This window comes from Drosophila mauritiana, chromosome 3R (genome assembly GCF_004382145.1).
Source record: "Drosophila mauritiana strain mau12 chromosome 3R, ASM438214v1, whole genome shotgun sequence".
NCBI lineage: Eukaryota > Metazoa > Arthropoda > Insecta > Diptera > Drosophilidae > Drosophila > Drosophila mauritiana.
Window position 1 is genome coordinate 12,782,667 of NC_046670.1, and position 14,697 is coordinate 12,797,363.

Consider the following 14,697-nt stretch of genomic DNA (forward strand, 5'->3'; position numbering starts at 1 on the left):
ACAAAATCATGTACATTGGCATTTAAGTTATTTATGGTTTTGATTTATCATATGAACATTTATATCATTCCCAAACTGCATTCAACCGAGAAAAGTTCAAGAGGCATAACTTTTTAATTCGTGCATTTTATTCCGCAAAGAGCAATTAGGCTAGCATTCCGGATAATTCATTTTATTCAGCCATAGAAATACAGCCGACCACAAGTGAGAAAATCTAATAAAATGTTTTGAGTGGAAAAATTTAATATAAATGTGAATTCAATTTAATTACGTCAAAACGAGGTGTTCAAGTGACGCTGAATTTCACAAATAATTCATTGGGCTTTTGAAACCTTACCCACAGCACCCAACCATCGTTTTTTTGGCATTTAATTAATTGACAAATATTTGGACAAAGGCAGCAACTGGCTGGACCAAGGCTGGCCGCAAATTGAACAATAACACAACGAGCACTTCAAACGAAATTTATTTGATAAAATATTATTTCTTCTCCCACCACGGCAGCTTGATTTTCCAATTAAAGCACCAATTCGGAATGGGCTAAAACTAAAAAATCGGGCCAAAATCAAACCAAGCCAAAAGCAAACCAGACCAAAAGCAAACGAGACCATGCCTTACCGAAACGAACCCAAGCTCTGTCCATCGGTTAACCGTGTTCTGTGCTCCTGACAGCTGCCGCCCTAGGGGCCAGGATCAGGGAAAGTGTCCTGGTGGAGCTGCGAGGCAACAATGCAGGCGTGAACATAAATTTCAAGCTCCAGTGAGCCACCCAGAGCCCTTCAGTTCAGAATTCCACCCCTCTTTGGTCAGGGCTAAAAGTGCCAAAGTTTATTATTAAATTATGTTGGCAAATAAAACTGTTGAACGTAAAATCAATTTCGGAACTTCTCTCTGCTCCTGACAATGCCCACTGAGAAGTGTCCTTTGTTTCTGGGCCAAGTCCTCTCTCTTCATTCTCTTATTCTTCTTTTTGGCATCCTGTGACCGACTGAACCCAACTAATCAAATTAGGCTTAATTTAAAAAAAAAAAAAAATCAACTCGCCCAAAAAACAATTCTTCATCCCGGGGGAACCCTTTTCGATGCTGGTAATCGAATATGCCCCACTCATCAATATCGCTAACGGCTCTTCAACTCGCTGGTCGAGACCGCAAATAGCCATTGGATGCCCGAAAATCGATTCTCGATATATGGCGTGTTATATATAGAGAGACCTCTCCACATGCGAATGGATTTTTCGAGGACCTGAAATAGCGCAAGTTCCGTTTAGCAGCTGAAAACTGAAATACTCATATTGAATAGGCAAATTCCCAGGTCAGGGCGGCCAGCAAGGAGACAAGGAGCAAAAGAGATGGGCAATGGAGAGCGAAAGAGAGAGGCTGACAGCTTTCTTTATAGAATTACTTCTGGCGCAATAACTTTTCCAACTGAACGAACCGTTGATGGAGCACACTCGCTCTCTGCGACCGCTTTTCCACCCGGCTCCTCCTCCCGCTTTTCATCCTCTTTCCATGCCATTCCATTCATTGATTTGCCTTTTGCCATGGCCAACTAGTGCAGGACACGGACATGCGACGTGGCCCAGAGAGAGGAGCAGACATGGGCCATTTCCTCTTGGCTCAATCCCCTTAACACTCCAGCGGCCGAGCGTCCACAAATGAGCCCGGTATAAAAATAGTTTGCGGTGAACTCCATTCTGTGCCTGGTTGGCCCTCCGTCCGTAAACACTTAATATTATTTATTAAACTGTGTGTTCCTCCCAATTTGCCTAAATCTCAATTTTTAATTTCCTCTCACATTTCCCTTAACCCTCCGGCAGTCCAGTGTCCGTAAATAATAGGCTGACAATATGGGTTTGTGGGAAAATTAACTTTTAGCCTGGTCAGCTTTATTAATTTGAAGACAACAGCCTATAATATAAACTATGTGTGTGAGTTTGCTTTAAAGAACGGCAATAGTTTCAATACTTTTGAGCTTGTTAAGCTCGATAAATAAAATCCAATCGCAAAAAGCCGTTTAGTTTCGCTTTATTTTACCTTTAATCCGATATTTGCCAAACAAATTAGTTCACCAATCCTCGATGCTCTGTTTTAATTAGTTGGCTTTATGCAATAGTTCTATGCAAATAAAAATGAACTCTGCATCCGTTAAAATTTCAGTATTTTCGATTGCATACAAAAGCGTTTGCACAAACGATGTAAAATTGTTTGCAAACGGTTCGTTAAATGGTAAACTGTGCATGTTACCTATTCAAACATGTATATATTATTTAAAACATATAAATGCATTTACATAAACATTTATGGACATTCAAATATTTGTTTGAAAATATGCACAACATCTATGAAATCGCAATCTACAGGAAGTTGAGCAATGCTGCCCCAAAAATGAGCATTCACAAAAAGTATTATATTAATAATTAATATTTTACTTAGAATTTCAATTAGAAATTGCAAATAAATTCCATAGTAAATTAATCCCAATAAATTCTTCATTTCATAGAAACAATTATTTTCGAATGAATTTGGTCTTTTAATATAAGTAGATTTCCCTTTGTGATTGTTTATTATTTCAAGTTATTTTAATATATTTCGATATTCTAAGAAGACGAAAATTTTCGGCTAAACGTAATTCTCGATTTCAGTAATGACAATTCCGTTCCCACGAATTTCGTATTTTAATATTGGTGCCATTTTCAAAGAGTTCTTCTGTAAGAATACCAAGGTGTTAAAAGTAAGTCACCTGATCTGGACAATAATTCCTGTTGCTGTTGTCCTTGCTGCTTCCTTTGCTGTTCGATGCGGGTGTTTCAGCTGCTCCTTTTCCCATTGTTGCTAAGTGGCCATGCGGCTAACCAATCACTCGAGTGTCCTGTTCCCGGAACTCTTTGCTCCTGGTTCCTTTGGGGAAGTGAGTGAGGATAAGACAACGGCCAAACAAATGGCGGCAGGTCCGCATCTGGCTGCTGGCCTCCTCCTCAATTGGCCCAGATCCTTGCACGATGATGTCGATGCCGGCGGGCCACTCAGCAATGATTAATTACACTTAATTGTAATTTATGCGCCACTCGAGCAGCAGCTCTCATTCTTCTCCATTAGTCGAAGGAGGACTCAGTGTCGGGGAATCCACTTTATTGAAATCTAGGCCTCTGGGCTCCCGCTCCTATCCTGTCTACTGTCCCCATCTGTCTCCAGCTGCCGGCAAATGTCCCTTTTGTTTCGCTAATTGGCCATTAAGCTGCCAAGATTTTTAAAGCGTTTAACGTTGACTCTCGTTTTCGTTTTCATTAGCTCGGGCTTAGGAGCAAAGTCCGTTTGACTTTTGTGCCGCGGACGAAGGCCTCCTGCTGCTGGTCAACAGAGCGGCCATCAGTCCACCGCTACATCCAACAATTCTCCAATAAATCAAGCCGTTTCCTTGACTTTTCTTGTGGCTGTTTGCCACCGAAAGCATCGCTCATTAATCAGGACGACCTCGGTCAATGGGTAATGTTCATTTGATGGCAGCTTGTTGCAGCTCAAATATATCGGAGTTCATTTCTTTTTCGTGATGATGCGGACAAAACAATTTGTTTTTCTCTAGCCAAGGTAGAAGGTTTCTGGCAAGAAGATACATAGGAAACTGGTGAAGGTATTTTCTGTGGCGAACTTGTAAGTCAGGTGATGCAACTTTTTACATGAACTGTAACAAAAATAAGACCTTTATTTTTCAATTAAATACATAAATAATACATTTTAAATGAATTCATTTCTCGGATCCTTTGACCAGCAGATAAACTCTTCTTTTCATGATATCGAAAGTATTATTAAATTATTTACCGCCGAGCAAAAACTAAAATGAAACTTTATGAACTCGACCCCACAATGTCTGTCCCCGAATCAATAATCATTATCGAAAAGTTTCCTTTGCCAGCTTTCATCGAACCGTGTCCTTTTCAATTCTGTAGCCTAATTAGATCACTTCGATGCAACTGTGAAGTGGCCGAAACTGCCAACGAAGTTCTCTGGAGTTTTTCGTGGAAATTCAGCACTCGACTGTAATTTGAGCAGTTTTCCCGGGCATAAAAATTACGGGGCCCTGTGCTTTTTACGAGCTGCGTCAGCGGCGAACTGCTGACATAGATTCCGTTCAAATATTTCGCACTACTTTTCATTTTACGATGGCACGCAATGAAAAGTGAAAAGCTGAAAGCCTTTTCTTCCCGCCCTCTTTAGCGCTCGTCTTTTGTTTGCTTAATATTTGCGCCGCCCTGTTTTGCTGGCACTTTTTTTGTGTTTTCCTCCTGATTCTGTTGTTGCAGCGAAAATAAAAGCGGAGCAGTGCAAACAATGCTCCAGAGTGATTGCCGTGAAACATGCTGCGATTTTCCCCGGCCGACACGCCCACCAGTTGCCAACCCGCCCATCCATCAGGCCATCCAACCATCCATCCATCCGTGTGTAGTTGCAGGCATTTTCAACACTTTTGTTTGCATGCTTAAATAAATTCTGGAAAAGTGGTAAAAAATTCGCATGAATAAACTGCGAAAATCAAAGAAGAAAACGAATGTATTTGGTATTTAAGCCACCGCAGATGGACGCCATCGAAAGTTGTTTCGCAACAGCTTTTGTGAATTTAAATCAAATGTTTCGAGTGCTCACTTCACTGTAGTTCGGCGAGGCAATCGAAAATTGCAATAAGGATAAGTGTCCCGGCCAGGAGTGGCATCAACAAATTATCTAATCGACCTTTTTTGCCACACGTTGAACCCTTCACCTCCCACTTTGTCCTTTTTATCCTGGTCAGCAAAGTGAATTGCAGTCACTTGGTCCTCCGATTCCATTGCAACTGACAGCTGTCTTTGCAGCATTAAGTGCTGAAACTACTGAGTCTTGGGAAATTTGCCACTTCCGAGGAATCCAGCATTGACGGCTTACAACATCTCTATTTTCGGTGGGAATATAACTTTGCCCCTGGCACGACAGAGATAACACTGCCAATGTCTAAAAATGCCTCGACATGTTCAAATATTAAATCTGAGCACTGGAGAAAATGGGCAACTTCAATTTAAAGGCTACGTAATACACCGGTAGAAGCAATACATTAGTCTAAATATATTTTAATTGTAAATTAATGGTTCTAATTTATATACATTTGTATTCTGTTGTGCTAAATATCATATTATCCCAAACACGACCCACTTTTATCCCATGATAATAAAGGGTTTTCATAGGGGACTCACCTAAAAACTAACTAATTGGGCAAGAGTTTTCTTAATTAAAACTGTGTTTATCATCGCAGAGTTATAGCGATTGCTATTTTTTTAGTGCCCAGAAGAGTGGCAGTGCTGATGCTGCGTCATAGTTTAATGGCCCCACAATTGGCACAGAAGTTGACACATTCTCTCAACTGAGATGCACTGAGCCGCCCTGAGCTGCGTCGAGTTGGGTGGTTGTTTGGTTGGTCGGTTAGGGTAGGTCGGTTGGAAATAACGGGGCATTAGTGGCTATATCCCGTCCCTCAGGGAACGTCGGCTGAGCTGCATTTTCGCATCAAATGTCGGGCAAAACTGCAGTTTTATGACAAGTTGTGCCGTGTGGAATTCGTGGGAGGATAGGCCAACTACCCGCAGTTGAACCACCCGCGTTCTGTGGTGGTTTCAACCACAGTTTAGCGTCTCTCTCGAACATATCAGAAAAGTTCTGAATTATTAATTACTAAATGTCGAGGGCTATTTGCCCCGAACATCAACTACATATCACGAACACACACACAAAAAACACACACACACACATACTCAGCCATGGGAATTCTGTACCTTTACTTTACTCTTTTGTACCTTAAGGTGATTGCGTTGTGTAAACTGTACCCTAGAAAAGGAAAAGTTAGTGACTAAGGACGAGTAATCTCGAATTGAAATTATGTAAATAAACAGCAAATATATCTATACTGTGCTACCACCTAAGCGACATGAAGTTTAAGCGGAAACGGAAACAGAAACTACCAAGTTTTTAGACGTAAGCCAAATGGCAAAGTCATGTATCGACGTCACACTCTATGTAAGGCTCTTTTGTACCTCTTGCTCTCCCACTTTCGAATTTACTAAGGAACCCTTGAAAGCGCTAAGTGAAACTTAAACGTTTGTCTAGCTCTAAGTAAATTAAATTTAATTAAATATAATAAAGCTAAAAATAAAAATAAAGTACAGGCGCAATGCATGGATAGCGAAACGAAGTGGTCAATGGATCATTAGCCACAATTCAACAATTATGCTGAAAGCATTTAATAGTCTAAACATGAGCAACATAATCCGCATAGAGGCAAATTAACGTGTAAATTATTGAATCTCAAACAGCATACATAAGTCAAGCAAATCCGTAGTGGAAAAATATAGTTCATTGTTGCTGTCTATTACGCCTAGAGAATGGATAAATAAACTATGAAACTATGCATTAACACAATATCAGTACTAGTTAAATGTGTGTGCGTTTGTCATTGCATATGTAGCCGAGAGTCGCCCTATTAAAGGTTTAGCTGTAATTGTATTTTTGTGTATATCTGTATATGTCTCTGTATATGCTTAGATCAAAAATCCCACATCACCTCTGACCTTAAGTTCATATCCTACTTTCCCTGTTCTCCCAGCATAGTTTCCCTATTCTGTATAAATTGAAAATCTCTCAACTAAGTTTACTCAAAAAGAAAACTACTAAAGCAAAGTGAGAAATACTTAAATAAATACTGAAGCATATTGATAAGCAGAAGCTTGTGTTTTTGGCTTTCAGTTAATTGCATTTCCAGCAGGATTCAGCCCAGATTGCTTTCGATAGCAAAAAAGGCTTTTATCATTGACAGACTACAGAAACGTATTACGTTGAATTTGATTCAATTATTGCAGTGCCAGTTGCTACGAAAAGGTAAGTGTTAGTTTTTTTTTGTGAAATGTATTTTTCCACAAATATATATCGGCACGTCACTGCCGATTGTTTCACTTTTTTGAGGCTGTGAGTGGGTGGTTTTGGGTGGTGTATTGTGAGAAAATGGCAGTGGCCTTGCTGGCTTCGCATGTGCCTGGAATTTCGAGTTCATTAAAAATTGTGCAGGAATTCAATTCAATGAGCACCGCAAACGAGTGTTTGTCTGGTGTTTTGTTCGCTGGCCTGAAATGCACTAAATGGAAAATAGAATAGAGGAATCATATCTATACAGGAAATTAGGGTGGCCTTTTCGGTAGCGAGGGCTTCTATGTCTACTAAATAACATAATACAACAATAGCTAACCTTCAAAAGATATTTGAATGGTAAACTTTTTATGGACATTTGGTGCAAACAAAAACATATTTGCTCTCATTAAAATTTTACAGACACACTAGTCGTATGAGTAATATTTGGTAAAGCTATAAATTTCTTTATTAAACAAAATATTAAATTGAAGCAAAACCAACGGATAGGTTTTACTTGATAGATACCATTTTTAAATAAACATATGGTTTTGCATTTTCAAAGAGGTCCACCTAAAAAACATCCAAGACTCACACACTTGCTCCTTTCTTGAGTGAAGTTTTAATTTCCGGTTTGAGGTTGCCAGCTGAAAGTCCGAAGCCAACGCCAAGAATTGCTCTCCTCGGATTCGCGGCTTTCTGATGTTATTATCGCACAATGTTGGTGTAATGTGCAATATTATGGCAGACAGTGGATGAAATTTACAAAAAAGTAAAAAGGTGTCTCCCAACAATGGATTTTTCTGAATAGCGAAGCTAAGCAGCAAAATGAAGTTCAGAAATCGAATAAATATTCAATTATTTACTTGACTGGGAGTTTCTTTGAGCTTTGGACTTCTTTACAATGGAAAGGGACACAAACACGCGAGGAAGTCAATATTGAAATTTTCCTTGAGCATAATGCGGGTTACAGCCATTTACATGAACGTATATATATATATATAAAAATGATATTGAAGCATCTGGCTGAAGGCAAATAAAAAATAGATGAACTCACTTTCCCTTATGCGCACACATGTGTGCCCCGAATTGCGGAACGAAGGAGAAGGTCCTGACAAACAACTCAAGGCAGCCAGGACATTAAAATGAGCAAAATGTGTAATAAAAATCCAACCTGATCCCGTTCCCAAATATTTGCTTATTTGTAAAAGCCAGAAAAATACCCTAAATTGAAGTCACTTCTAATCAAGCAGATTTATGACAGCCAAAATAAACGAATTCTATATGGCAAGTTCTGGAGCAAAAAGGATACTTTAAAGCTGTTTGGCCAGCAAATACGGATTGATTGAAGTTAATTGAGAGGTGAATCTAAAATAAAACATTGTGATTTAGGGAAATTTGAGATAGGTCATATATAAAATTTACATATTCTCATTGGCAGAACCAATTAGGCTTTAAATTTTGTATATAAACGAAACCTTCTTTGTAAGAGATGAAAGGGTATTATCTGGTAAGTGTGGTATTAAATGAAACTTGTACTAGATGGATGGTTATGAACCTTAAATTAATCTATTTTCGACTAGAACTCGATTGAATACTGTAGTCCTTCTGTTTTCTCGCCTCGATTTCCAGAGCATCTCGACAGGGATCGCAGCAGCTGGTATTGGCCTGCGATTTGCCGACCACAAATACTATGTCCTTTGGGCTAAGGTTCCTGTCCAAATTGGGGCAAGTTTCGCCCTCCCTGAAAAAAATCAAGTGGTCTTAATTACTAAGCACTCTGTGCGGTAATCCCAGCTCACCTGGCATAATCGCCACATCTGATAAATAGCTTGCAAAGGAACTCTAATGCGCCAACTGGTTTCCCATCTATTTCCAGGGGACAAGTGCTCGTGTAGGAGAATGCCTTCATGTCCAGCTTTATCCTTGAGCTTAATCTTTTGGGCAGGCTCAGATTACCCAAGCCAACAACTTGCTCATCGTACACCACCTCAAAGACTATGCCATTTTCTTCGACATTCTGGGCAAGATTCGGTGGCTCCGCCTGAAAGGTGTGACTGGCATTCGGCTTGAACTCGCTCACATTGGTCCTACTAGCCGTCAGACTGAGATTGTTGCCCCCAAATTTGACCTTCACCCGCAGTTTTCTGGCGTCGGCCAGGACCACACCCTTTACCTCCAGTCGGGTGATAACAAGATCGAAGGAGAAGACGGGCAAATTTCTATCGAACACTGGTTCAGGCGGTGCTGTGGGCACTATGGTAGACTTGGCTCTGAAAACACTTTTCTTCCCATTCTTCCCCTTGTCTTTTCCTTTCTTCGGCATTTTTCAGGATGGACGAGGTCCAATGGGACTGCGGTACTCTGGAAACGGGCTTTGGTTGCTGGTTCTAGTCAAACATTATTCCGGCTACATAATTTTTAGCATATAAATTGGGAAACTCAAATCCACTCCTACTAGGATGCTATCATTTCAGAACAAACAAGCTCTCAAAGGTCTCTCCAATTAAGGTAAAGGGTTTTCTCCTCAAATTTTAACTGGCCGAAGAGCTTCTTCAATAAATAAATTCCTACTGTACATTTATTCAATGCATTAAATAACCCAAAGAACTTCGAATTAAATACGATTTAACACTTTGGACCCCGGAGAACAAGCTGCGTTCCGGGTGCAGAATTCGCAGATTTATTGGCATGAAGAGCTCCACACTGCCACTTCCTATTCCTTGGATGCTCCTGCTCCTGCTCCGTTTGTGAATGATTCGCCAGCATATTTCAGAAGCGTTTAATGGTGGCGCTCATTTGTCTGCCAGCAGGAACAGTGCTCCAAGCCGCATCAGCAATGCTCCAGCCAAGTGTCAGTGTGGCAGTGTGAAAGTGGGTTGGATGCAGCAGCCGCAACCGCCAACGAGCTGGGTATTAGGTGCCTGGCATTAGGTACTTGTGGCGTATACGTAACGTGCCAAAACCAAGAGTGTTCGCTCGAGCAAAACAAGAGGCAAAAACCAAAAACACTCGCTTCAACCAATTACTTGTGGGAGTATGTGGATGGATGCCAGCAGAGCATCGGAATTAGTTTTGCCAGCTGCTGGCGAGGAATATCTTTTGTTTTATGGTTTATCCAAAAGGATTTATTATACTCTACGTATGTGCCATTTCACCCAGTCAGTCAGACGTTCAGGGCTATGGTCAAGCATATTCACATTCGGACATTCTAATTGGTGGCTTTTTCTAGCTAAGGCAGAGTGCTTTGCATTTAAAGGAGAGACATTAATTTGGCAAGCAATTAAAATGCAAGAGAACAAATATGCAAATAAATGTGGCCAAAATGGTTCGGCTTTAGCTATTTGAGTCGTCCATCAAAACCAGCACATAAATTATGCAATCGAAGGAATTCGTGCATTTCGACACAACTCAACCAATGACAATTGCTGGTGAAATTGTTTTCCAATTGCTTTACTCGACAAAATGGCCAACTAATTAACAAGTCATTAATGCCAGGTTTCGGCCAGAGAAGCCAATTTGGCCACACGAAATTGTTGTCCAGCATTCACTCCTCGATTTTCACACGTTCTGTGGCCGAAAATATTTGTGCAAACTCGGCCCAAATTGCGGAGCCATCAATTGAAAAGTTATTAGACATAAACTAAATACTCTTATAAAAGTGGGTTGGGAGACGTCAATTTCCATTAAGTTGCCTGGATGGGTTTGTAAGCATAACGAATAGGAAATATGTTCTTCAACAAGTTCCTAGAAAGATGAAATGTATTTCAGATTTCATATATTTGCTGCATTTATTATTAAACTATTTCCCAAGAAAGCTGCTTGCATACTGTGTGCGTGTGTTTTTTCTCTTGCCAAATTTATATAAAATGGAATTGAAACGCTATTGTATTAGCTTTAAATTGAAACTGTTTTAATTTATCTAGAATTTATGTTTTAAGTACTCTTTTACATATGAGGGATGCACTAGGTTAGTTTAAAAGAAAATTCCTCGCCTATGGACTTTTTCCTAGAGTAAAACGGAATGTACACGGGTGTTGTATAATTTATGCACGAGTGGCTTCCACTTGGCCAGCAGCATCGCGTCCAGGAAGGTCAGAAAATAGCACCGAATTTAGTCGCACCCGGGGACCCAATTTGTTATTGTTTGGCTATTGGCGTGGATGGCAACCCGACCCTAGGGTTTGTCCCACCTTCCCACCCACGAAAACACAGTGAACATTTGGCTGCACCAATTTGTATCCAATTAAATCGGCTGGGTTAGTCAGGCGGTCTTCTCGATAAAACGTTTCCATTTTGCGGCTCAGCATTTTTCGACAAATTCCCCAATGTTCGTCGCAAATGCGCTTAAAAACTAGTTTTTGGGTGTGGATGGCGACTGGAGCGCCTGAAACAGCAAGGATAACCGATTTTCGCGTCAACGTAATGCGCAAAATTTAATTAAAATTGAACTTAATTTAGATAAGCATGTGAGCTGATTTGATAAATGGAGCAGCCCGCCTCGGGGGGCGTGTGAGATTTCCCAGGAATCGCGTGTTAAGCGGCTTACGGAAGGTGTAGCGATAAATGGGAGCGGGATTTTCCACGAGGGGCAGGGATTTTCCCCGACCATTGGCCCCACGTGCAGCAACAGGCGAATTTGTGACTGGGGAGTGGCCGGGGTAATTAGAAATCCATTTGGCTCCTTTTCACTGGCCCAGTCAGGTTCGAAATCCCGCAGGAACCTGTGGTCAGACAGGAGGTCACTAGAGTTCACAGTCGGAAAACACTTGTGGACAGCTGCTCCCAAGAGTTTTTCGAAACTAATGACTTGGTTGATTTTATTTCATTTCCAGGCAAAGTTGTATTTATAATTGAGGCATTTAATGAAATCAAGACATTATTTAAAGCTTTACTTGGTAATATATTTTAATGTAAAAAAATATTCTAAAAGTCATATTTTTCAGAGTACTGCTTTGACTTTAAGGTCTATCGCTTATATGTACGTTCAATGTGCACTTATCACTCAAACAATTCACACACACTTTTCAATTTTACACACATTTTGTTAGATTTTATACGACTGTAAGCCACGTTAAAGAATATTGCGAGCTTAAAATGGATAGTGGCCAACAGGATGACGAAACTGATTTCCTGTTCGATATTGTGGTCACTAGCTTGGACTTGGAAAAGCCAGTCAAGGAAACCGAACTATTGGAAGCGCAAGTTAAATTCGGTGGTGTCAATATTAAAATCACAAACAGTCGAATAAATGTCCAGGATTTCGTAAACAACAGAGTGACCCAGTTCACCACTAGTCCATCTGCATTGCGACAGTCCCTGGAAGATCAAGGAATGCAGATATCGGCCCGTTACGCAGGCTTATCCTTGGGCAGTAATGTGCTGCTCTTTCCGGACACCTTTATCGATAAAATAAGCTCCAAAATGAATGACCTTTTCTTCGAGGCCACAATAAATCTAATGCGCCGAGCTGACTGCATTGGCACTATTACCATTCGTTTAGTATTGATCATTAAGTGCATAGCTACTGACATCATTAAGGAACCACGAAGATCCAGTTCCTCTCGAATGTCCCGAAAATCCATTGCAGAGAATATACTTCCCAAAAAAGGGCTGAATAAAGAAAGTTGCCAAGGACTGGGACCGACAATAAACCCCCAGGACGTGATGTTTGTCATCGGTGATCCCGATCCTCTGCTAAAGATTCCATCAGAGACGTGCTCGGAACTTCTGTTTGAGGATGGGGATGTGCGATTGGATCTGGACTTACAGCGCTATAGGAGCTTGGAAAATCGTCGCTTAGTTTTACCAGATGACGATCCCTGTCTCAAGGAGAAACCCTCAATTAGTCAACTAAGGCAACTGACACATCATTACTCAAGGATCATTGGAATAGTATCAGATAAAATTAAGCAAATGCATTTGCCTTCCAGCTCGGCGGATCCCCTATCAGAAAAGATTGCACCTATTTCAAGCACACCCCAGGAACCAATGGAAGATCGCATAATACCAGTTCCTATAAAAGATGATACTGACAACGATATAAATCCCATTCGGTTTTGCCCTTTTTGCTTGTATTCCATGTCCTGGCTACCGAAGTATGCCAAATGTCCCAGATGCAATGCTATAGCTCTTCCTGAGCTCGAAGAACACCACAGTCGTCAAATAACAGCGGATGAAATTGTAGAAGAGCAGCTGGTAAAACCAAAATATGAAGAACCCAAAGAGGATCCATGCCAAGGCCCTATTAAACGTACCAAGCCATTAAAGAAAAAGAAGAAATCTGGTTTGGGTGAACCACTTCAGATTTCTTCCGAAACTGAGTCTGATGAGGAGTGTCCTCCATGTCGCTGTACTTGTTCCGCCGATAGGACTTGCGCCCATTGCCGCATTCGCAGGATGTGCGAGGACGTCTTTAGCAGCGAGAAAGGAAAACCCCAAGAGCAGGAGCATATAAAGGTTCCAAGCCCCCGCGAAGGAGAGGATTTCTGTGTGATAACACACCCCAGTAACGATCGCACTTACCTCTCCAGAGTTTTAAACGAGCTTAAGTATCTGTATCACAAGCACGATACCAAGAAGCTGTTAGAAATGCAGAAGCGATGCGAATCCCAAACTCTACTGCCAATTGGAAGTAGATCTTCCATAACGCTTATGCGTCCCCCCAATGCCTTCGATCCTCACGTTCCCGGTACTTTTAAACGGCAGACGGCGGGTCACAAAACCTGCTTGCCGGACCAACACCTTGTTCCTCGTCACCACGGTTGGAACTGGCCAAGATCATGGCTGGCCAAAAAATACGGCTGGAGGCCAGGGGCCATCCTACGAGCAGCTAGTCAAGTAATGCGCTTCTTCCTAATGGGCAAAAAGGATCGAAGCATCTGCAAAAAGATATCCGACGAACAAGATGAGCGAGAACGGAGAAGCCTGCCAATACTTAATATTTGCAAAAAGGACGGAGTGATATTTGTTACCCTTCGCGCCCTGCCCACTTTGGATATGAAACAGAGACCCATAACCTTCCGGATTGTGAAGAGCGAACTGGCGGTGGCACTGCGTCAAATCAAGCGTGCTTTGAAGGATCAGGGTTTTAGGAAGTGCACTTGCCACAAATCCCTTATGCTGTGCACATGTCGCGATGCCTTGGAGAAGTTCGAGCTCAACAAAGCCCTCAAAGAGGAATGCCAGCGACGAATCATGGAACCCTGTCCCGAGCACTTGGTGCTCACCGATACAAGCATCAGTGACCTTGAGTTTAACCTGGATGTCACACCGCCAGCGGGAACACGTTGGCCGAAGGCTAAAGCCCTCCAGAACATGGTGAACCATGGCACACAGACTCAGAGGAAAGGGATACCATCTATAGAGCCCAAGTACCCAGTTTCCGACAGTCCCTATTGGAGGGCCTTCGATTGCGCAGCGGGAGATCGCTATATGGGCACCGCCTTCGGGGACAATGTGGAGACGGTGTTCGAGGATGGCATATTTGGGTATAGAGGAGGAGGTCAGCATGGAAAGGCTCCCTGTCCGCGAGATCCAAGGATTTGGGGAAAGCGTACAGGTGCACCAATGCCAATTGGCACCGGTCAAGATGCCATCGATCCATACAGGTTCACCAGGACAGTTTGGAAGACACTTCCAAAAAATATTATTCGCCAAATGCACACAAATCGCCAATTGTAGGACTCTACTGTTCATAATAAATGTTAGTGTGTGTCCTAAATATCTTTTGTAATCTTCATTTGACAATTTCCCAAGGACCAATCTTATGCGATCC

The 14,697-nt window shown here is 41.6% G+C and overlaps 2 protein-coding genes across 2 annotated transcripts; one reads left to right on the forward strand and one right to left on the reverse strand.

Annotated features, from left to right (window-relative positions):
- Positions 1–8,384: 8,384 nt before the first annotated feature.
- LOC117144037 lies at positions 8,385–9,366 on the reverse strand. The gene is made up of 2 exons (XM_033309004.1): positions 8,723–9,366; positions 8,385–8,664 (listed from the first exon to the last, which is right to left on the reverse strand). The coding sequence occupies exons 1-2, from the start codon at positions 9,244–9,246 to the stop codon at positions 8,490–8,492; spliced, it is 699 nt and encodes a 232-aa protein (XP_033164895.1). The 5' UTR covers positions 9,247–9,366; the 3' UTR covers positions 8,385–8,489.
- A 2,559-nt stretch (positions 9,367–11,925) lies between these two features.
- Positions 11,926–14,631, forward strand: LOC117145568. Its single transcript, XM_033311274.1, has one exon. The coding sequence runs from the start codon at positions 12,018–12,020 to the stop codon at positions 14,601–14,603; it is 2,586 nt and encodes an 861-aa protein (XP_033167165.1). The 5' UTR covers positions 11,926–12,017; the 3' UTR covers positions 14,604–14,631.
- The last annotated feature ends 66 nt before the right edge of the window (positions 14,632–14,697 follow it).